This window comes from Chenopodium quinoa, unplaced genomic scaffold (genome assembly GCF_001683475.1).
Source record: "Chenopodium quinoa cultivar QQ74 unplaced genomic scaffold, ASM168347v1, whole genome shotgun sequence".
In the NCBI taxonomy this organism is placed as follows: Eukaryota; Viridiplantae; Streptophyta; class Magnoliopsida; order Caryophyllales; family Amaranthaceae; genus Chenopodium; species Chenopodium quinoa.
The window spans coordinates 772,905-797,493 of record NW_018742415.1 but is presented as its reverse complement, the minus strand read 5'-3'; the positions used below and the strand labels follow the sequence as shown (position 1 = coordinate 797,493).

At 37.2% G+C, this 24,589-nt stretch overlaps 2 protein-coding genes across 2 annotated transcripts; one reads left to right on the top strand and one right to left on the bottom strand.

Annotated features, from left to right (window-relative positions):
• The first annotated feature begins 1,528 nt into the window (after window positions 1-1,528).
• On the top strand, window positions 1,529-19,677 carry LOC110706858 (probable kinetochore protein NUF2). The gene is made up of 11 exons (XM_021884838.1): window positions 1,529-1,826; window positions 1,915-2,133; window positions 4,998-5,088; window positions 5,174-5,353; window positions 5,895-5,984; window positions 6,861-6,968; window positions 7,723-7,776; window positions 10,121-10,235; window positions 10,322-10,479; window positions 10,581-10,676; window positions 19,381-19,677. The coding sequence occupies exons 1-11, from the start codon at window positions 1,654-1,656 to the stop codon at window positions 19,453-19,455; spliced, it is 1,359 nt and encodes a 452-aa protein (XP_021740530.1). The 5' UTR covers window positions 1,529-1,653; the 3' UTR covers window positions 19,456-19,677.
• Window positions 19,678-21,192: 1,515 nt separating this feature from the next.
• On the bottom strand, window positions 21,193-24,020 carry LOC110706850 (probable receptor-like protein kinase At1g11050). The gene is made up of 2 exons (XM_021884830.1): window positions 23,823-24,020; window positions 21,193-23,555 (listed from the first exon to the last, which is right to left on the bottom strand). Exon 2 carries the CDS (start codon window positions 23,447-23,449, stop codon window positions 21,533-21,535), a length of 1,917 nt encoding a protein of 638 aa, XP_021740522.1. The 5' UTR covers window positions 23,450-23,555; window positions 23,823-24,020; the 3' UTR covers window positions 21,193-21,532.
• Window positions 24,021-24,589: the final 569 nt, after the last annotated feature.

Below are 24,589 nucleotides of genomic sequence, written 5' to 3'. Positions count from 1 at the left end.
ATTGAACATTGGAAGTGGCTTGTATTTAAGTATTGGAACTCTACAAAACAGAGGGTAAGTCTTGAGATTTTGCTTGTAATTACATTACACTAAGTGACATTCGTCTTTTTAATCCAGCATATAATTTTTAAATGTTTTAGGAAATGAGTGAAGAATTGAGCTAATGCTAATTCAAAGAAGATCGAATCTGAATGTGGTGCCATCAATAGCTAGGATAATCTATGAATTGGGGAGCAATCTTTTGTAGAATGTTAGTTTAAACAAGAATTATAATTGTGATTTCTGATGCTATATCAGTGAATCCTGTGCGATTTATGATTTATGGCTGCATGTTAAAAATAATAATAGCCTCAACAATTTATTAATGCCAAGTTTTATGGCGATTGACTCTTCTGGCCCAAAATCAGTCCACGAATATGTTGTCAAGGTTAGTTTTAATTGTTTTTTGCAGCTCAATTTTTACCTTGTTTGTTAAATTCTCAAAATTCCCAATCTTGCTGTATTTTGATTAGCTATGATGTTGGTTTTCTGTTTTCAATTTCATGTTTATTGGATTAATATTAGTAATTTTTCATAAATGTGGTCCGTCTTTGCAGGACTATGTATTTGTCTATGGTGTTGCATCTATAAAGTACTATGTCGTCATGCGTTATCTGATAAGACAAATGTTTTGGTTGTAAGCATCTACGTTTTTGGCATGTTGAAAGCCTATTAGCTCAATTGGTCGAGCACCGTGTAATCACGGGATGTAGGTTCGAATCCTACATAGACTTTTTTAATACCCTTTATTTTTATATTTAGTGACCTATGGGTAAATGGCGTCAAATTGATATAATTACCCTAAGTTTATATATAGTTACCTTATTTCCGTATATAAGGACCTTAGTATCATGGAAATTTTGTAAGTTTTATTTCAGTCACCTTATCTTTGTATATAACAATCTCTATGTAAATGTTGTCAAAATCGACGTAGTTACCTTATTTTTATATATAGTGACCTTTCTTTTTGTATATAGTGACCTTTATGTAAATGGTGTCAAAAACTTAGTCGATGTAGTTACCTTATTTTTGTATATAGCGACCTTAATGTAAATGTTGTAAAAATTGATATAGTTACCTTATTTTTGTATATAGTGACCTTTATGTAAATGTGGTTAAAATTGAAATAGTTACCCTATTTTTGTATATAGTGACCTCTAAGTAAATATTGTAAAAATTGATATAGTTACCTTATTTCTATATATAGTGACCTCGGTGTAAATGTCATCAAAATTAATATAACTCGATATAATTACCTTATTTTTGTATATAGTGACCTCTGGGTTGTTTCACACCATCAGATTATCTAGTGAACATTCAATGGCTAAGATTGCTTGTTTTTAGTTTTCACCATAAGCACTGTTTTTAGCGGAACCTCCCCGTATATATATATATATATATATATATATGCACTAAAAATTAAAAAAAAAACTGGGAATTTAAGATTCAAATTAGTGGCATTACACAAGCCCTAAGAAACAGAAATTCCACTTATCTTTTCAAAAAGGTGAAAACAAACCAAATAACCAATCAATTAGACTCAATTCAAGAGTTAGGGACTTAGGGTTCTTGAGAAGTTGAGAGCTGTGGTGGATTTTTGAGTTTGGGATTTCGATGGCAACAACGCAATCAATGTACTCGCTTCCAGTTCTGGCTCGCCCCGAAATCATCGGAATTTTAGCCGAATACCAAATTATCAATATCTCCGATTCCGATCTCACTAACCCTACTTCTAATTTCGTCTTCAATCTCTACTCTTCCCTGTTACTTCACCTCGATTCTCTCCAGTTAATTTTAGCCCTACCCTAATTTGTCTTTCTGTTAATTTCATTTTTTAGCTGTTTTGAATGACATTTTCAATTTGAATTTCTGCAGGGAGGATCCTAGTCAGGTCGATTTTGAGGCGTTGGAGCGGTTCGAGAATCCTGATATGCATGTTGATGCCATTAGAGCAATCAATTTGTATAGGAAAATTAAGGATGTTTTAGCTGCAATTGAGTGCCCAATTAGTTTCACCTTACCTGATTTGATCCACCCCGACTCCAATCGTACTGTCAAGTTTGCCTCTGCTATCATCAACTTCTTCCTTCATAAGTGAGTTGCCTGCTTGTTGTTTACTTGTTCAATTTCATATTTCAAATTAGTTTTCTAAATTTTAATGGTATCAGATTGGGTTGGTATTTGGGTTGTGTGTCTAAATTCTGTATGCTTCATGAACCGTAGGGAATTACGCAATATGTGATAGAATAATGCTTACCTTCATGAACTCTAGGGAATTACGCGAAATGTGATAGAATAATGCTTACCTTCATGAACGGTAGGGAATTATGCGAAATATGCCCTTAATCTCTTACAAACATGTGGTATACTGGCTACACCCTCGCACCGAAACTGAGTTCATGCTCTATGCTGAGTTGACTATTACTTCATTTCAAAAATTTCCTGGGAGATGATAAAGATTAAAAAAAAACTATTTTTCTTTTGTCATTCACTTTATTGAAATGAGTACCTTTTAAAATTTTATTAAATTTTACTACCTTTTATTTTTCTCATATGCTGGTTTTGCTATCCAGTTTACGGATTCCGTCTAAAAAAGCGTTAATCACTACTCAAAATATGTAATTGTCCTTTATTTTTTCATGCCCATTTATTGCTATTTACAATAAATCTGAATTGTTAACCAATTTGTTCTTATGAAAATGGGGATGTTGAAGATACATTGTTTAGGACAAAAATTAAGTGTAAATATGCATACAAGGGGAAAAAATACATACCCGAGTCTTGTTGGTATTCAGGAAAACCAAAAAAGAATTAGTTAAGGGGCCGTTTGGTTGGGGTATTCAGGAAAGGGAATGAGAATCAATCACCTCGATTCCCTTTGTTGTTGTTTGTTAAGCACTTTCTTTCATTCCCTTTACCCCCTTCATTCCCCCAAATCCCTCTAACTTCATTCCCCACCCCCCTAGGTATTTCCATTCTCATTCCCTACCCACCTTCACACCACCACATCACCACCTTCACACCTACCAACACCACCGGAAACCAGCCCACCTTACCACCGCCGACACTACCCCGACCACCGCCGCCCCTCCCCCAACCACCGCTGCCCTTCCCCCAACCCTTGCCGCCCTCCCCCTCCCCCGCAAAACATCCCACAGCCCCGCAAAACCCCTCCCTATCCTCGTAAAACCGCCGCACAGCCCTCCCACCACCCTCACCGACCCTTCCCCGACCCTCGCCGCCTGTCCCCTTCCCCGCAAAAGCATTCCTCCGCCACTTCATAAACCCCTCGTCGATCTAGGGTTTTTTCGATTAGGGTTTTTTCGGGCTGTGGAAGGTTTTGCGAGGGGCGGGATGGCCGAAGAAGGGAGGCGAAGGGTGAGGGAGGTGTGGCTGGTTTGGTGGTGGGAACGTTGGAGAATGAATGTGGTTGTGTGGTGGTGGTGTGCTGGTGGGACTGGTGGGTCTCATTCCCTTTGTTTTTAAAACAAACAACACCCCAAATTTTAGGTATTTTCATTCCATTCCTTCTCTTTCGCTTTGTTCATTCCATTCCGATTACCCCGTGCGAACCAAACGACCCCTAAATATATAAAAAAAACATAAAAATTAATAAAGGTGGTTTTTTTTAATAAAGAGATAAAAGAAAGGAAGTCAAAACCAAATTTACCTAAAGATTATACTTCCCCCGTTCTAGAAATATTGCAATTTGCAATAGTTACCATTTTAGGAAGTTTCACAAATATTGCAACAAATTCCTTGTCTCTCCTCATCACGTGGGTCCAAATCTTTATTCCTCTTTATTTCTCCTCTTCTTAAAATCTGTATCCCCCACCTATGTTGCAATAATAGAGGAACATAGGAAGTATCTGCCTTTTTAGCCAGTTTGAATTTGGCAAGTTGCTTGTTCAATTTTTGTGGTGTAACGTTGTTAAATTTGACTGTTATTTCTATCTTAATATCATTGAAATTGTCATAAACTACAATCATTACAATTTTTTGTTTAATAATCACTTAATTAAGCATTTTTTGATATTTGATTATTTCCCCCATTTTAAAATAATTGACACACTTTCCTTTTTTCGTCCGTTCCCGAATAATTGACACTTTACTGAAAATGGCTAGGACCCACTAATATTTAATTGTTTTTCTAACTTACACAATGACCCATCACTTTTAAGGTCTATATTAAAATAAGCCTTATCCCCACTTCACTAACTTCTCTTTACTATGGCCCATGCACTATATCTATGAATAAAATAACATTCGACTAACTTCACTTTACAATAAACAATTCAATAAAACTACCTCACTCAACACATTTCTTAAACTCCATGCCCATTTTAATGTGTCAATTATATGAGAACGAAGGGAGTAACATACATTTAATAACCCTTTGCCCTTTCTACGGGCCATAAAATGACCTATTACATACTTTTTCTAGCATCTTACTCATTTTGATATCATGGCTATTGTCCATAACATATTTGAGAGCTGCCTGGTGAAGGTCCAAATAGGGGCCAAAATAGGTTTTTATTGAAAATTTCACGATAAAGGTGTTTCCACTGAAGAATAATGTGATGTGGTTTTTGACCTTACATCTTGTAAACTATAAATACTTTAACAAAATGATCTTTGAAAGTCCATAATCAGACAAATCTTGCTGCAATGATTTTGATATCGTATGTCCTTGCATATCTTGACAAATTGATGGTCAAAGTTGGTGATCCTTCAGCGCAAACTTGAATCGTGTTTTTATTGGAAGTAGTGACAATTACCATGTTCATAAAAAAGGTCGATTACGCTATAGTTTCAATGATGTTAGTGTTTAAGTAGTGTAATTACTTGTGACTTTATTGTCTTGTATGCTTTGTGTTTTCTCAATAATGGATCATTTGTATATTGTAGCTATCTTTGTTATTCTGATATCTGTTATATATGCGTTGCCAATGGGACAGAGATTCAAAATTGGGTATGCTAAAGCCATTTGCTGAAGAACTCAATGTACTAGAAGAGGAGCGCAAGCAACGGGAGGATAAAATTTCACTGGTGACATGCTTTATTAAAAATATCTCCGTAAAAGTTGAAAACATGGGTGGAAATATGTTTTGATTAATTATAATATTTAATGCAGTTAGGAGAAGAAATTGCAGCATTCAATGAAGCAAGAGAAAGGGAAAAGCCTTTGGTCCAAGAAGCTGAGGCTAAGGTAAAGGAATTGCAGCAAAACCTTGATAATCTCAACAGCTATCAGTTGATTTTGAGGAAGGAGCGTCAAGCAATGAAGGAGAAGGCTGAAGAATTGGAAAACACTGTAAGAACTTTGTTAGTTTCCTTCTTTCAAGTTATCACGTTTTCTCAATTATTTTTTTTTATTTTATTTTTTATTTTTTTTTTCAGTTAGGGACTTAGGGATAATTGTTTCTTATACATTGACATTGTTTACTTTGGTGCTCGTGTAATACCCTTCCATTGTTATTACTAGCTTAAGGTGGTTGCTTTTTCACACTTTTAACTTATAATTTTGTTACCAGTGAGCAAAAATGGCTTTGTAAGTGAATTTGCAACCAACATATAGTACTGGGTTGCCAGGTGTTTATAAAAATTTGCAATCATATCTAGCACAAATCTTGAGTCAACTGTGCAGTATATAATGCTGAAGTGATAGACCAAATAAATTTGCTTGTTTTAAAGTGGTTTGTTTATTCAATATCTATTACAAGATCTGGTGCAATAGTGTTTGAATTGTACCCTTAATGACATTGTCAAAAGTAGTTTCATATATTCTTGATGTAGTGAACATCCCTTTGTTTCTGTAAGTAACTGCTGATAGGTTTGATTTTTCTTTCATTAAGGTTAAAAGGTCAGAGTATGAACTCATCCAAGCTACACAAGAGAATGCTACTTTACGTTCTAAAATTGTGCAATCACCAGACAAACTTCAGGTATAAACTCTGCCAGCTGTAAACTGTACTCAGTTTTATAGTTCAACTGTATTTTAGCTGTTTATTCATTGTTGATAGAACTACAAATTGTTATTTCTGCAACTCATGATTGTTTTTTAGCTTAAAAAGTATCTCTATAATGTTATGGTCTAAAGACATAGTCTGGTACTCTTTTTTGGCTCTTAAAAAAGTTTTCATGAAATTTGACATCTTGAGCAGCGCATCAAGATTTGTTAATTATTAAGAATATAGGATCAATTGGGCTCTGTCTTTTCAGCTTCTTCCTCCCACTAATTTACTTTCTTTGTTGAAAAAAATATAAAGAAGTATTATATAGAGTGCGTAAGTGTGTTGACAATGCACATGATGAGGAAAATCATGCACGTAACTTGCTGTTTTAATATGATACACCATAGTACTGCACATTTATCCATGAGGATATCAGAAATATTATTTCTTCCCATCTGATATGACTCTGGATTAATAGATATGTTGGTTTCCTTGCAATACTTTTCGTTTGTGCTAAAAACGATCAACTTGATTTCCCTGATCGAGATGTTTTAAACTATATAGTATTTGCTTTTGAAGCTGTGTTTTATAAGGTCTCTTTGTATGATTATATTTTAGATGCTCACTTGAGGCATTTGTGCCTTGAATATATTTCATCCAAACATGTTAACATTTCTTTCTCTCCTTTCCTTGGGTCTTTTACATACAAGTATAATTAATTTTAAAGGCCGCTGGGACGGGAGGGGGGGGGGGGTGGAGAAGCAGATGTGCAATGGAATATTATCTTAATTGATTTTGTTATGTTCTATATTCATCTGATATTCTGAAAGTCTTGGAACTAATCACTTCACTTCTTACATATGGTAGAGGACGTTAGAGGAGAAAAAAGTAGTTCAAATGGAGGCAAAAGATTCTGAAAGGCTAGCTTTCCAAAGTTTTCAAGAAAAGACTACAGTTTTGGAGGTTTATACAAAGGTAATATGTGATAGTCTTATTTTTGTTTGTGGTATATGATCATTTCCTATGCATTGTGTCGCATGGCTTGCAGATCTAATTTTAAGATTTATTTGTAATATTTGTCTTTGCTTTCCATATTAGTTTCATAGTTTGCAACCTTGCATACCTTAATTTATTTTATTTTATTTAATATAATCATCTCTGTTCATTCCACATGGCTTGCGTACTGATTTCATTTCTTGTTTTAGAGATGATTGATTTATTGTCATTTCTTGTCTTAGAGATGACTAATTTATCGTCAGTTGGCTGTGTAGAATACTTTGATTTGTTGACATGAAATGATTTGATTGGTAGCCTTGTTGATTGTTGATTGGAGAGATGAAACTTATTGTACTTTTAACTGTTAAAGGTAGTATAAGTTCTAGCATGATTTATTTTTCTAGAAATTGAAGATTGAAATACTACGTTGTTTACATCAAGAGGTAAGGATGTGGTTTTATGCTTTTGGTTTTCTAATTTCCAAGATTAGACTGCTATATTTTTTGTTAATTTAGAATTTGGCTGTATACTAAGCCATTGAAACTATGATTATGTTAATATGCTACACGATTAATATATTGCTCATGTTAACTAAAAAATTTGCCACAAGTATCAATAGTTTCTGTTTCCCTCCATGCATTGTGCATAATGAAGTTGGACTGCTATGAATTTGTGAAGTGGAGAATTTTAAGGAAGGCAATTCACAAGTCACCCTATGTGCTGCTTATCTCAGGCTTCGCAGAAAATGACGAAGCAGTTGGCTCAGATGCAAGCAATACAAGAACAGGTTTGTTTCTTGTAATCAGTCTTGTATTTTAATCTGTTTCAGAATGTAAGAGATATAGATCCTAGGCATATATTCGATTATTCCGCCAGCTGAAGTAATATATTTTTTTTATTCCCATAAGATTTTTACAGCTACAGTTTGCACACAAATTAAGATAATTGGAGAGAGTATGTTGATGTGGTGAGTATGTGGAAAAAAAGGTGGACAAAGTAAGAGGGTGGAAAAAGGTAGGTGAATATAGGAAAAGATAAGTAAAAGAAAGTGATAAAATGGGGTAATTTTTTTTTTTTTTAAAAATGAAAGGGGTAAATATATAGGGGTAATGTGGGTAAATTATTTAATGAGGTTTGTCGAAAATAGAATAATGTAAATGTGTAAATAACTATCAGGAAGTCAAGGAACACATTAAAATAGAAAGTGTAAAGAACTTCAACCATTAAAATAGTAACAATATCATCATCCCAAAATATAATGTACACACACACACACACACATTGTCGTTGTGAGGAACATTTTTGCTCCTCCATCCAAATAACAATATCCTAATTATTTATACAAAGGAATGGAAAATAAAAAAACAATAAGTTCAGATAATTTTAAAATACATGGAGTGGCAAATGTGAAAAAAAAAAAGTGAACAGTGGCAAATGTCAAATTGTTGGGTTCAATTTTAAAGAAAGGAGTAAAATCAAGAAAAGGTAAGGAAAGCAAAGTAACCAAAGCCCCTTTAATATAAATCATACTATTTTCATTTTCTTAAATTACACTTATGTTTGCACGAGAATTAAGCCCCTAAGAAAGAGTGTGTGAAGGTAAAACAAGTGACCCAACAATACAAGCTAAGAAAGAGTGTGTAAAGGTAGGACAAGTGACCCAACAATACAAGTGGGTAGGCTGTGGTGGCCTCCCTTAATATAATACTATAAGCTGGTAGGTTTTAGTGGGCCAAATGAGGGTATAAGTGTATAACAAACTATGCCGTCAATGTTATAAAGGTAATAAAGGTAAATTGCAAAGAATTCGGTGGTCTCGGGGCTGGAGTGTACCGTGTTTATGTATATATGAGGGTTGTTGAATGGAATGAGGAAATTAAAACTCCAAGAGAGCGGAGTGAAATTAAAAATTGTTTTGATGAAACCTAATATAGTTAAAGGGGTAGAGATGCACACAAAACCCAACCATACATAATCCTAGGGAAATAATGTACCTGCATCCCTTTTACCAAATGATCCCTTAAATGCTTAGGTACAACACACACGATAACTTAAATTGGAAAGGAACATCCATATGATGGCCGGAAGGAGTGAAGAGATTCACATTTTTTAGGGGTCCTAAAAATCAATGAATTATTGAATTAGTGCATCATTATTACTATGGAAAGGAAGTTTGTAGGGGAAAGAGTGAAGAGATTCATGCTATATAAGAGTTACGAAAATGACTCAAATCTTTATCTTTTGTGCATTTTGTAGCATGTTTTTTTAGGGTTCATGATAGAATGTTATTGAAATTGAATAATAAGATTCTTTATTTAATATAATTAAATTTTAAAATATATACTAATATATTAAAAGGCGTTTCTAAAAACGTCTCTACGCCACGTAGACCTATTCGCTACGCCACGCCACGTCACTCAACTCCTTATTATGCCACCTTAATATGCCACATCATCCGCACCTCTAAAATACTTAATGTTGCCTCAACTATATTGGAAAAAATTATATGGATGAGAAGGTTTGAACCCTTGACCTCTTTAAAGAAATGTTATTGTTTAACCATCTAGGCAAATAGTCAATTATGCTTTAATGTTGCACACTAAATAATATTATACTATAAAAGTGTGGAATATACATACTACATACACACTATTAAATGTTCTTAAAAATTAGCACTTGCACAACTACAGATGTAGTATCCCAAGCTACTCACTAGTTTAGTAATGAAAATTTGTAAAACGAACATAAATTTCAATTAGTACATGCCACGTTGGAAGTGTTTAGCAAACAACTTCTGAGCCTCAGAGGTCTGCCAAAGTTTCAACTCCGGTTCCCTTTATTATCTTAATAATTCATTCGCCAAGTATCCTAATAAACACTCTAAGAAAGGATAAGAAATTATGATTTGGAAAGAATTGTAGTAAATGCCAAATATACTGATTTCCATCTTTTGGCTGTCTTTCATCCATTAGTGTTTATTATACCATAGTTTTAAATTGGCATCCCAGTAATCTGCCATTGGGTTTGGGCACTGTGTGGTAGCATTTGTGTCAAACACCAACGTTACAAGAGAAATATGTATATGCTTAGTTATGTAATTGTTAATTGACAAAAGTTGGGTACTCTTACAGGTGAATTCTTACAAATCTACTGAAAAGGATGTTAAGCAACTGAAGTCTAAGTTGAGTGATGATAAAATGCTGGAGAAATCACTTGAAGCCAAAGTAGTTGAATCCCAGTCCAAAGGTTTTTATCTTTTGAGATTCCTGAGTAGCTGCTTTGTTTCTTTTCAGACATTGTTTTGCCTACAACTTATTCTTTGCTTTTCACAGCTAGACAGTCGGATGAACAAAAACTTCTCATAGAAAAGGAGGCAAAGCTGAGACATGAAGAGGACACAAGGTTATTGAATAATGCAAAGTTGGAGGCAGAATCACGGAAACATGATCTAGAAACACGGGGAAGGAAGATTGAAACTGTGGTAGCTGAGGTAATCTATTCTATAGTTACAAAGTTTTTAAGATTGCTGGTGTAATAGGTATCTTACATTTCAAGACGTTTAAGTTGTCTTTTGTTTTTATTAATGTCTAGGTTGATTCCATAAAAGAAATGATCAAGTCAACAAAGGATCATGCAGCAGTGACACAAGAAGAGTTGTTGAAAAAAGGTGAAGCGATTGTAAATGAGGTAATTTTCTATATTATAGAGTAATCTGTTGTTTGTTCTAGTCCGATTTATTGTTTTATGGACTTTCCATATAATGTGCAAGATTTATCTTTTCCTTCATTTAAAATACTTGTTTTATTATTATTTTTTATGCAACATTTTTTCCTTTTACGCATTATTTGGATTGAGAGGATTGGAGGGAAAATAAGAGAAGAGAGCAGAAGGGATTCATCCTCTGTTCTTTGAATACCTTTTGATATTGGAGGGAAGGGAGGAGAAATGCTTTTGATATTGGAGGGAAGGGAGGAGAAATGGAAGGATTCATTTTCCCTCCTTAAATAACCAAATCCTTCCAATGTTGGAAAGATTTGGAGGGAAAATGTAACCTTAACTTCTCCCTTTCCTTCCATTCCTCACCCTTCCTTCTTCTTCCCTCCCTTCCCTTTATCCTCCACTTTGCTGTCCAAACAAACTGATAATGTGAATTGCTTCCTCATTGATACTTTTATTCTATATATCTTTTATTAGGGCTTACCTGGATTTAAGGGAATGGTTAGAGGGTTAATGATTACGAGAAGATTTGTTAAGGGGTAGTAATTTTAGAGGGGAAACTATTAACGAGACTCATTTATAGCAGGTTTGGCACACGGTATTTTATTACTTGGGAAATTTATTCTTGTAAGGAAAATATGTATTTCAATTCCTTAATCTCACAATCATTTTTTTTTCCTTTTCTTTTTTCCTTAAAATTATTAAAATCTGATCAATCCCAATAAAATCATGAAAGCAAAATCTGATTAACAAACATGAAATTTATCCCAATATTATTAAGCCCAGTCAAGACAAAAATCCCACATTTTTATTTTCACCCATTTAATCAACAAAATCACATGAAAGTACTATTTAAAAACTTAGATGATTGAACTTATGGGTAATACTACATAGTAATCTGAAAAACCATAGTAATATATTTGTCAAAAGAAGTTAAAAAAGAAAAAAAAAAGCATGAAGAAGTAATTCTTGGAAAATTGAACATTTTTTAGTTGACACCGTGGAACGCTCAAGTTGTCTCACAAATAAAATTAGGGGAAAGATTGTAGTAGTATTGCGTAATAAAGCTGAAAGCTTGTAAAGTGTGACAATGGCTTTAGGCCATCACTCTCCAAAACTCAATACAATTTTCTGGATACTCTTCTCCTCTCTCTCTCTCTACTATTTATACTACTTAACTCTATTACATAATTGGCCAAGGCCTTAAAGGCTACAACTACTACTACTTGTCTTCTAGTGCCATACATAATTAAAAGGCAAATAATCCAAAAGTCCCCTGCTTTGCTGCTGCCTATTGAGTCGTTGGTGCTGCTATAGTAGTGGGTGCATTCTTTGCTGCTGGTTGTGTGCTCTGCTGCTGTCTCTGTTCCCTTGGTCTCCTGCCGTACACCATTGTGATCGGTGGTGGTTGTGGGCTCGTTGCAATACTCCCCCCCAAAAGCGCCACCTTGTCCTCAAGGTGGAAAAGAGGAAATTGAGAGTTAATTGCTGCTGCATCTTCCCAGGTGGTAAGCCATGCCATTGAATGAGCACGTCCAACCCTTCTCGCTGCCCCAATTTTGGTCTAATATCTAAGACCTCTGCTGGCTCCACCACAAGCTCCAACTCTGGGGTAATTTGTGTAGGGATGTTAGGTGAGCTGGGCACATCTTCTCGAGCAAAAGCAGCCTATAAGCCACCCTCCCAACTCGCTCTATCACCTCAAATGGCCCATAAAATATGGCAGCTAGCTTCTCATAAGGTCTCGTGGCCAGAGACCTTTGGCGATACGGTTGAAGCTTAAGAAAAACTCGATCTCCCACATGAAATTCCACGTCCCTTCTCTTCTTATCAGCACCGTCCTTCATGTCCTTCATGATCCGCTGAGCTCTTAATAAATTGAACTTGAGCTCATCAAGCATTACATCCCTAGCTTGTAAGGATTCTTCCACGGAGTCCACAGTGGTTTGCCCCAGCCCAATGCGCACTAGTCTTGGAGGATCCCTGCCATAGAGCACCTTAAAAGGGGTTTCATGAGTCGAGGAATGAGATGAAGTGTTGTATGAAAATTCAGCCCAAGGCAGCCAACTCGCCCATGATTTGGGATGCTCCCTTGCAAAACACCTCGTAGGTTTCTAACCTCTTGTTCACCACCTCCGACTGACCATCGGTTTGTGGGTGGTATGAGGTGCTCCAATGGAACTTCGTCCCTTGTAGCCTAAACAGTTCGCGCCAAAATATGCTAACAAAGATTCTGTCCCTTCAGTCACGATGCTATTAGGCACCCCGTGCAATCGCACCACCTCTCGCACAAAAATCTCCGCCACTCCTTGAGCTGTGAATGGATGTCGGAGTCCAATAAAATGAGCATACTTCGACAATCTGTCCACCACTACCAAGATAGTATCAATTCCCTTAGACCTCGGCAAACCCTCGATGAAATCCATAGTGATATCATCCCAAACTCTCTCCGGAATAGGCAAGGGTTGCAATATACCGGCTGGGGATTGCTGGGAGTGTTTATTGCGCTGACACACTACACAATTCCGAACATACTCCGCTACGTCACGCCTCATTCCCATCCAAAACCACTCCCCTGCCATGCGCAAGTAGGTTTTTGTTTCCCCTGTGTGACCTCCTTCCGGAGAGTCATGGTAAGCCTTGAGCAATGCCCCCTTCACACTCGAATTACGAGGGATAACCTAGCGACCCTTAAATAATAGCAGCCCCTGCTCCTGCCCCCCTACTCCATTCTCTACTGCCTTCTGAATTTTTTTAATTGTGGCGTCCCCTTGAATCTCTTTCTTTAACTTATCCCAGTTAATCCCTTGAACCGTGACTAATGACCCCAATTCACCCTCATTGACATCCTCACCCCTCCTTGACAAAGCATCGGCCACCCGATTAGCCACCCCGGGCTTATATTGTAACTCGAAATCAAACCCAATGAGTTTCCTCACCCACCTTTGGTATTCCATTCCTACCTCTCTTTGTTGTGTGATGAATTTCAAACTTTGTTGGTCGCTTCGTACTATGAACCTCCTTCCGAGTAAGTAATGTTTCCACTTTTGCACCGCCAAGCACACCGCTATAAGCTCCTTCTCATAGATCGACTTAGTCCACCTCGAAGGCCCCAACACCTTACTATAGAAAGCTACCGGTCTGCCATCTTGCATTAATACTGCCCGAGGCCAAAACCGGATGCGTCGGACTCTACTACAAAGGCCTTCTTGAAGTCCGGCATCACCAAAACGGGCGCGGAAGTCATTGCCTTTTTTAGCTTTTGGAAAGCGTCGTCCGCCACCAAGGACCAACCATAATTATCCTTTTTTAATTACTCTGTTAAAGGCTGAGCAATTTGAGCATAATGATGCATGAACTTGCGTGTGAGCCCCAAAAATCCCCTTAAATCCCGTAAGGATTTTGGTGTAGGCCAACTTACCATAGCCCGGATCTTTTCTTGATCAACAGCCACGCCCTCCCTTGAAATTATGTGACCTAGATAGGCTACAATCTCCCTGCCAAATTCGCATTTTTTTTTATTAGCAAACAGAGTGTGACTTTTGAGGGTACCCAACACTATCTTCAAGTGCTCAAGATGCTCTTCTCGGCTGGAACTGTATACAAGTATGTCATTGATGAAGACAAGCACAAACTTGCTCAAATAAGGCCGAAAAACCTCATTCATCAAGGATTGAAAGGTGGCCGAGGCGTTCGTTAATCCGAAAGGCATAACTAGGAACTCGTAATGCCCTCCGTGGATACGAAACGCCGTCTTGTGTGCATCACCCGGCCTCATTCGTATTTGATGATACCCTGCCTTAAGGTCGAGCTTCGAGAAAATTTGCGCGCCATGTAGCTCATCTAAGAGCTCATCAATCACGGGAATGGGGTATTTATCAGGCACCGTTTCTTTGTTTAAGGCGCGGTAATCTGCACAAAATCGCCACGAGCCGTCCTTTTTCACAAGAAGAACGGGACTTAGAAAGGACTCGTGGAGTGCCGTATAATTCCCGCCTCTACCATTTCCCGAATTAGCTTCTCGATTTCATCCTTCTGAAATTGAGGGTACCGATACGACCGTACACTAACGGGATTGCTGCCCTCTTTGAGGACTATGGCATGCTCATGCCCTCTCTCCGGAGGTAGTCCGGTTGGGCTGTCAAACACCACCTGAAATTCCCTCAACACCCCCTTTAAAAACTCAGGCACCTCATGGTCAGAGTCTGAATTGGTTTCCTCCATGATTACATTCAACCAACACACCTTTTTGCTTTTCCAGCATTCTAATCATAGCTTTTAGTGTAATCCCTGTTCGAGCCAAGCTAGGATCGCCTCGGATCTTAACAGTTCTTCCTCCTAGGTCGAAGCTTAGCTCTTGCAATTTCCAATTCGTGAGCACCTCTCCTAGTTTCTCCGGCCACTGCACACCCAATATCACGTCCGAATTACCCAGCTGAAGAGGAAGGAACTCTTCCTCGATTTCCAACTCCTCACTAAGTTTCAGTTTCACTCCGAGGCACTGCCCTTGCCCTCTTATCGCTTCCCCATTACCCAAAGATACTCCGAACACCCCATCTCTGGTCGGAGCCATCTGATACCAAGTGGAACGCTCAAGTTGTCTCACAAATAAAATTAGGGGAAAGATTGTAGTAGTAGTAGTATTGCGTAATAAAGCTGAAAGCTTGTAAAGTGTGACAATGGCTTTAGGCCATCACTCTCCAAAACTCAATACAATTTTCTGGATACTCTTCTCCTCTCTCTCTCTACTATTTATACTACTTAACTCTATTACATAATTGGCCAAGGCCTTAAAGGCTACAACTACTACTACTTGTCTTCTAGTGCCATACATAATTAAAAGGCAAATAATCCAAAAGTCCCCTGCTTTGCTGCTGCTGTATTGAGCCGTTGGTGCTGCTATAGTAGTGGGTGCATTCTTTGCTGCTGGTTGTGTGCTCTGCTGCTGTCTCTGTTCCCTTGGTCTCCTGCCGTACACCATTGTGATTGGTGGTGGTTGTGGGCTCGTTGCACACCGCTTGACTTTTACACTATTCACACACTACACTTTGAATCGCTTTTGTGATTTATAGATACGATAAAATTTAATCATGTGGGATCTTATTTGAATCGTCTACATGTATATTTTATTAATACCCACTTTTTATAATTTTACAATGTTGATAATTGAAGTTATTAAGCGTTAAAAATATGCGTTGGCAAGCGTGATAATAAAAAGGTGTCAACTATATATATAAAAAAACAGAGGAAGTATACAATTGTTATTCAAAATTGAAGAAAAAGAAGAAGAAAAGAAAATGAAGTTAAAAATTGCAGTAATATATATATATATATTTTTTTAAAAAAAAAAATCTAATTATTGAAAATCAAGTAAATAATTTTATTTTATTTTATTTTTTTTATATCCGTAAATCAACATAAAAATTGAAGTAAATATATAATAAATAAAAATCGACTTAACAAATTATTGAAGTAAAAAATTTCATCATGCATACCAGATCTGAAAACAAATTGGAATTCAAATTGCAATCATGGGCATGGAAAGAAGAAGATAGAGAATTTGGGATGAAAAGAAAGCCTAGGTAAGTTTGTGACGAGAGAAAATTTAGGCTAATGGAAATGCCAAGTTGGACTGTAACCTTAATAGGAATGCTATCTTCAATCCCATCTATTTTAGTGACATTCTGACTTCTCCCTTTTGAGTCATTTTCATATGCTTCCAATTAACCATATCATGATGGACACTTGTATTACCTTGGGTTCGATCTCCAATGAATAGGCTATCAAAGTAAGACCTCCATCTGTGCTTTATTTACTTGTCTTCAACAAGAACCTTTTGGTCAATATCCTTAACACATTTGACCTTTCCCGTATCTTGTGTGTTGTGTCTTCTAGTCTATAGATGCCTCTTTCCCTTTGCTTCGTATCCAAGCTTGCTTAAATTTCTCGATTCACCTCCGCTCTGGCATTTCGTTTAACTCATAATTCTCATCACCTCTTTATTTTCCCAACATTTTATGGCATAAGCGTTGGCTCTTAATCCCTAAATGCATTTGTCACCAAGATGTGTCCTTACTAGGTGGCATGCTTCCTTTGAATTCTCCTAAGATTTCTTTTGACACTTATAACCCCCATGGAGCTACTTTGCCTTATGTCCAACCCACTTAGTTTCTTATAGGGAATGCCTTCACGACACTCAAATTTTGATTAATGTCCATAAGATGTGGCTAAGTTTGTGGTTGCCACAAACCTACCGCAACCCTCCTTTTTTATTCAGGCGAGACCAACAACGACATTGAATGCTACTAATTACAAGCGGAGTTACTTGGTGACTGTTTAAGGGGGGGGGGTATTTTTTTTATAAAGGTTAGGAGCGTTTAATCTATGTCAGAGATAAACTAATGTGGGGTTGGAATACTATAGATGAAACTTGGCTACTGCTTCTGAACCTAATTAATCAGTTAAAGCCTCAATTCCATAAGTGGGTTAATTACATGAATCAAAAGTGACTATTCGGTAATCCGTATAGTTATCCACAAAAAATTTCCTCCTCCATGCTAAATTTTTTGTAATAACCAAAAAAAAAAAATAAATAAAAAAATCTTACCAAAATCTTATAAAAATTGTAAATTAGATAAAAATGCATATTAGATGCATATCACTAATGATAATATGATATTGCTTTTACTAAGGGACTTGCAACAGGACCATAGGTGTTTCTAAAATGTCACCGATATCTTCACATATCACTATGTCTCGAGGTTACCACGAGTGACTTTCCCTCCGTAGACCCTCTCCAATAGTGAGACTTGAGTGAGTTTTTTTAGGAGAGAGAGAGTATCTTTTGCAAAGGATATCAATAACTTGGTATCTAAAATTAGCAACTTTCATTTGGAGTTTTAATTTTATTTTTTTCTAAAAAATACTTAAAATATGATTTGGTGGGCCATAAATTGAAAGGGACATTAGTATACTTTAGAAAGTCTCACCATTGAGAAATTAGACTTCACATGAGTTGCTAAATTGAGAAGTGGGTTGGGTATCACCATGGAGGTAAAAAACAACTCATTTTGTATTTCATTACTCAAAGTTGAGTCTCACCATTGAAGATGGTCTTACGGGGATACAACTTTAGCCTCAATGATGGATAGTTTGGCTATTTTGCTCAACAAGTCGCCTTAGAATGTACCATAAAAGTAAACAAAAAAACCGGTGCATATCAGTACATCAATACGGGTGGGAAAAGCAATCCCATGTTAGCATCGCATCATCCCATCATATATCAATGGAGTCAATATTTTGTTGCAGCCTTTAGTAGGAGTGTTCAAATCTGGATACCCGGGTTTTCGGGTACCTGAAAATCCGGGTACTCGAATCTTCGGGTAGTTTGATACTCGGCCCATGTCCCGAGCCGAGAAGACCGGGTACCCGGGTTTCGGGTACCCGCTTTTCTCGAGTCGGGTCATATGGTATCCGGATTTGAGAGAACAATAATTTGCTCAAAATGTGAAAAATGATAAATAATCCAAAATATACTACCCAAACTTCACAGAGCTCACACAATTAGAAGTACAATTAAAAAAATACACACAATTAGAAGAAGTTAAGTACAACTAACAATAGATCTTTATTAAAGATTTAATTAAAAAAATAAATAAATAAAAAAATCAAAACAAAATCCAGATTTCGTTAAGCTACTCCCTAACTCCCTTGATTTTACATCATGATATCATCATTCATCAATACCAACCATCAAATAACATCATCAACCATCTTCTTCCCTCTCCTAATTTTTTCCTTCTCTTGCGGTGGGATTCAACTGCAATAGCAAAGGCACCAAGATTCTTGGTGGTTGATGACGATTCTCGCTGGGTTGATGATGATTCTTAATGGGTTGATGATGATTCTTGCTGGGTTTTGTTTGCGTCTGTGAGTGAAAGAGAAGAGAGAGAAAGAGAAGAGGAGGTGGGTAGCGTACTGCGCGTGAGTTGTGACTGTGAGTGACCAGTGAAGGAGAGAGAGGGGGAGGAGAGGGAGAGAGAGAGAGAGGGGGGAGGAGAGTGTGGCGGCTGTACACATAAAACCTAATTGTCTAGCAAATAACAATATATACTCCGTATAACCTTGTATTTAACAAAGAAAAAAAATGTTAACGGGTCAGCGGGTACCCGCTTAACACAAAGATCGGCCTATGACCCAACCCGCTAAGCTTCTTTTTTCCGGGTTGGGTACCCGGCCCATTAAATTTGGGAAAAACAGAAAAAATACCCGGTTAAATTTATCGGGTCAGCGGGTCAGGGCTTTTTGAACACCCCTAGCCTTTAGGCTATTCATGATCTTACTTTTGTCATTTTGTGGTACTTTCTGCAAAGTTGCCTCAATAACTATTTATCATTGATCTGTATGAATTTTCTGCTGTTCCTGTGTTACTCTATTCATGATCTTACTTTTGTCATTTTGTTGTACTTTCTGCAAAGTTGCCTCAATAACTATTTATCATTGATCTGTATGAATTTTCTGCTGTTCCTGTGTTACTTTTATTGATTTTTTTTTTTTTTTAATTCTTGCTACCGAAAACAAATGAAACATGTTTAAAAGGGAGAGATTGTTTCATACAGAATGGTTACAATGTACTACTTAGTATCTGATGTATTCAATATTTGCTTACATGTAGCTAAATTTGTACACAAACTCCACTGCACAAGTAATGTCAAACATGAAGTTGCCAATGACTGCGCCAGGTAATTGAGCTTGTCCTCACTCACACATATTGACATTGGCTTGGATGCGAGGCCAATCATGTTGTAAATATTTAGGTCCTATGTACATGTATTTAATCTTTGTACTACCTTCGTTTTCTTGAATTCTACCCAATTACTATTTATGTAGTTAAAGTTAAATATCTTTGATCTTGTCTTTGAATTATGTAATCATTATCATGTAGGATTTGTTTTGATATTATGATTTCATATATAATCTCTCTTCACACCCACATGGATTTGATTTATTTTTGGTAAAATTGCTGGGAATAATCCCACCTTTAGGGCATCCGTGATGAATAATCCCACATTTGGGTTTTTTTTATTAATAATTCCACCTTTATACTCAATCCGCTCAAAATGATCCCAAGTAACTTGTAACCGGTTGAATAAGTAAATTTTTTTTATTAAGATTAATGTACACGTATTATAATTTAATTTATCCCAAAAAAAGCAAAAAAAAAAAAAAAAAAAAAGAGTAAAAAACCATGGCCACCTAAGCTGCTTCACCCACTACCATCCTCACCCAAACCCAGACCCAGAACCACCATCCCACCCCGCCCCGTAACCACCGCCACCCAGAAACCACCGTGTCGACGACGACCAGGCTCCCACTCCAGCTAGCCCAACCCCAAAACCCTAAAGGTGATATTATACCCTCTTCGAAAAATCGAAATCCACCAACGGCGTGAATCTTGGTTGGGGGACGACAGCGCGGTTAGAGTGGGGAAAGGGAAGGTCGGATCGGCTTGGAAAGGGAGGTGGGTGGTGGTTTAGGGAGGGGAGGTGGGTTTCGTGGGTTAATTGGTGCTTGGGTTTCGTGGGGGAAGGAGGTGGGATGGTGGTTTGGGCGGCTGAAATCGGGCGAAATTGCAGCCTGGGTTTCGTAGGAGAGGGAGGCGGGGTGATGGTTTAGGGGAGGGGAGTCAGGCGCCAGCGCTAGGGTTGGGGGCCTGGGTGGCCGGAGCCACGAGGCAGGGGTCTGGGGCGGCGGGGTAGGGTGGCTAGGGCTGGTGGGGGGGGTGTTTCAATTTATTTATTTATTTTTCCTTTAAATAAATTAACCTTTTTTTTCAAAAATTATTTTATTTTATTTTATTTTTAATTTTTGACCAATTACAGACCGACATGTGTCATGTAACTTGTTATAACATGTTATATGACCAGTTAGGACTATTTTGAGCGGATTAGGTATAAAGGTCGGATTATTTAAAAAAATCCGAAAGGTGGGATTATTTTTCGCGGACGCCCTAAAGGTGGGATTATTCCCAACAATTTTTCCTTTATTTTTTGAATAATTACATGTCATGGTAATTATACATACCTGATAGTGATTCATGTGTTTACAATCCTGATCAACCCAAACGATTTAATTTATAATTAAATCGTTTCTTGGTAAAAACGGAATGCTAATTCTATCGATTCTACCCCTACAAAAAAGTTTGATTTTCAAAGCACTCATTCGATCTATTTTATCCCTACAAAAAAGTTTGATTTTTCAAAGCCCATAACTTTGATTCCGAAGTTGAAATTGGGCTTAATATGGAAGCCTTGAATACATGCTGACAGATCATGAGTCATACATGCTGATAACATATATGGAAGCCCTGAATACCGTTTTATAAGGAGAAAAATCCTTTCTTTTTTTTTTTAAAAAAAAGCAGAGAAATATGGCACATATGTACAGGATGTCAAAAAATACTAATGAGTTGTTAACTAGTCCAAGATACCCCAGATATTCTTCCGGTGTTTGACAGATATCACAAGAAACTGATAGCTAATAATGTGAATAAACTGTCTCCCAGACTAATCTTATTTTTCCCATTTCCGGTGCAGTACATACCATTGATGAAGCTTTATATGCTAACGTGTTAAATCACTATAAGCTCCTCTTTTCTTTACACAATCAAGACGTGTGTCAATTTTTCGAAAAAAAAAACCTTGGTCTTTGTTTTTCTTCTGTACAAGGTTCATCGACTATGAGAACGGGCAGCATTACCTCCGCAATTTTGTCTCTGCAGCAAGTGATAAATGGAGCTCATACTTATCTACTGAAGTATATCTTAATTACCTAAGCATCTCACCAGAATTTAAATGCAGCCCACTCAAGACTGGCGATATGCTGTATGGGTTTCCATCCCTGTGGAAAGATGGATGCCCAAAAGGCATGGGCCGGTCTGGAATTTGAGGAACTTCAATATCACCTTCCAGCATTTTCAGTGCATCTGAGATTGTAGGTCTTAGTGCGACCATGACATGAGCACACAGAATACCAACACGTACAAATCGTTCCATAATTCCCCTTGGATTCAGCTCCGAGTTATCCCCTTCTCTCAACAAAAATGAGTCAAGAACCTCTTCTGATTTTCCTTCTTTAACCAAAGACCAAGCCCAATCTGTTATTAAAACAGTGGTGGAGGACCCTAAAGCTGACAGATCAAGGGCCCTTCTCCCACACATTATCTCTAAAACAACCACCCCGAAACTGTAGACATCACTCTTTTCAGTTAGCTGCCCATAAAGTGCATATTCTGGGGCCAAATAGCCATGTGTGCCTGCTACTCTGGTAGTGAGATGAGAATGCCCTTCTTTTATTTCTTTTGCCAATCCAAAATCAGCCACCCTTGCTCGCATATCAGAATCTAAAAGAATGTTTGTAGCCTTGATGTCCCGATGATATATTGCAGGTTTTATTCCATGATGGAGATAAGCTAACCCCCTTGCCACATCCAATATTATGCATTTTCTTTGGGGCCATGTTAAGGAGTTTCTGAGTAGCCCACTTTGGTTTGTTGGATTCTGAAACAAATGGTCATCAAGATTGCCATTCAGCATGTATTCGTAAACAAGATATCTCTGTTTTCCACCATAATCATCAGCATTCACAGTTTCATCAACCATGCAACACCCTTTAAGTGGTACCAAATTTCGATGCCTCAGGTTGCTTATAATCTCAACCTCATTTTGAAAATCAGAATCCCTTTCAAAATTGGGTTCAGTAAGCCTTTTGACCGCAACTATTGTCCCATCTGGTAAGGTTCCCTTGTAAACCATCCCAAAACCACCACGCCCAATAAAATTCTTCTGTGAGAAGTTGTTAGTCGCCCTCTCAAGGTCTTCAATTTTAAACCATATTGCACCAGTGTTAGGCCGCATTCTAGGTCTACTTTCTTGATTTGCGTCAACTTCCATCTTATGTTTCTTCTTCTGCTGTTTCTTGTAATACCACAAGTACAAACCTAAGAGGCAAATTACTAAAAACACTGCAGTAGCAGCACCGATTAATCCCAGATGCAGCTTCAAATGTCTCACACCATCAGAACCAGCTGACGGAAGTAATTGAAGTTGAAAAACACATGAAGTTGTTCCAGCATTTTCAGGGCCTAATTTATTGATTATCCCAGCAACATAAAGAATAGTGAAGTAAAAGCAATCTCGAGCATGTGAACTGTTCCCATCAATGGCAATCAACTGATTTTGGATTCTCGTACCAGCAGCATAGCAGGTTTCACAGGCAGTGAGATCAGAGAGGTCAGATCCACAAACTTGATCTAAAGAATTATCACTTTTAAGCACATCAGTCCAATTTCGGATGGTAACAATGCCAGCACAAACATCAGGAGTGATCACAAATTGCTCAGGATCAAAACACTTAAAGGTCAAATTTGGGGCTAGAGACATAGAATCAAGCTTGGATTGGAAATCCGAGAGGCAAGATACCGAAGTCGGATAATCTCGAAATCCAAAGAGAGAAGTCTGATTAAGATTATGGGAAAGAGCTATTCCCATTAAACTCAAAAGGGCTTGACAACAACCGGTTCTTGGATTACTTCCTGAACTATTTCCATGGCACGCCGAAGTATTCCAAGGGAGTTTTACAACATAGTCTAGATCTACAGGACATTTTGTTATATTTTTTGAACCCAAAATTGTGCAGAAATATGAACAACCAACTAAAATCAAAATCACTAATACCCACTTCATTTCTCCAGATAATCAAAATCCCAATTGCCCACTATCAAAGTCCAATAAAATTCCCGAAACCCACTTCATATTTCTTTCATATGTCTTCCAATTTCAGCTTCAATACCTAATTTTTGTAAACAAATTACCAAAATAAGCATAACCCAGAAAAAAATTCATTACTATTATTAACACCCAATATCCACAATTCTAATTAGGAAACATCAAGAAAAATCATAACAAAAAAAAAAAAAAAAAAAAAAAAAAAAAACCAACTTTACTGATTCTGAGCATAAGCTAGTGCAACAATAATTAACAGCAAAAAAAGCTCATAATCAGGCAGTTTTAAATCATCAAAATAACATAAAAATTGGTCAAAATTAAGATGATTTACCTTTAAAAGGCTCCATTGGATTGCAGAATTTGTAAGCTAATTTGTGGAGAAGGTAAAGTCAAGAGTGGCAGTTACGCATTGAGTTAAGGAGTCGTAACAAAGTTGTTAATTTCTAAAATGTTTCAAAACTTTCCCAAATTTTTCAGAAGTGGGTTGAGCTGACGTTTTTGTGTTATTAATTAATAATTAATATTCTTGCAACTGCTGATTGTTGTTGGAGTAAAGAAAAATGTGCAACAGTTGCTTAGCTTATTATTACCGTTGGATGCAAGGTTTCAACAGGTAAGATGTAATTAATCATGTGGAGTAGGAGCCGCCGGTCAACTTGTTGACTTAATAATGTATTGCAATGTGAGAGGTAGAGGTGATCACTGGGCGATGCGGGTTGCATTCGGGCCGGATCAATGTCAAAACATAATCCACTTCTCGAACCGGGTAAGTTCAAGTTTGGACTGGAATTTTGTGCCCAAAACCATCCAAAATGGCCGGTCCGTGCGGGTTTTTCGTTTCATTTTCGGGTCGGGCCAAAAATATCAATAAAAAATACTTAAAATAGCATTTTCAAACCCGTCCAAAAAAATAAAATTTGAACCGAGTAGTTGGGTGTCTAAAATGACTTCCCCTAATTTATCACCAAATTGCTATGTCTTTGTATGTTAAACTATAGTTTGTATATGACTTAATTGGTGGATACCTCCCCAAGATCCTTTTTAATTATTGTTTGTACTTTTTCTTCATAACTCATAACCAAAAAGACTTGACTTAAC

Bases quoted from the DNA above. Each gene is read 5' to 3' on its own strand.
- LOC110706858 (XM_021884838.1), top strand. From the start codon at position 1,654: ATGGCAACAACGCAATCAATGTACTCGCTTCCAGTTCTGGCTCGCCCC. The intron at 7,777-10,120 runs GTTTGTTTCTTG...GTACTCTTACAG, and splicing joins TGCAAGCAATACAAGAACAG to GTGAATTCTTACAAATCTAC. The intron at 10,480-10,580 runs GTAATCTATTCT...ATTAATGTCTAG, and splicing joins TTGAAACTGTGGTAGCTGAG to GTTGATTCCATAAAAGAAAT.
- LOC110706850 (XM_021884830.1), bottom strand. From the start codon at position 23,449: ATGAAGTGGGTATTAGTGATTTTGATTTTAGTTGGTTGTTCATATTTC.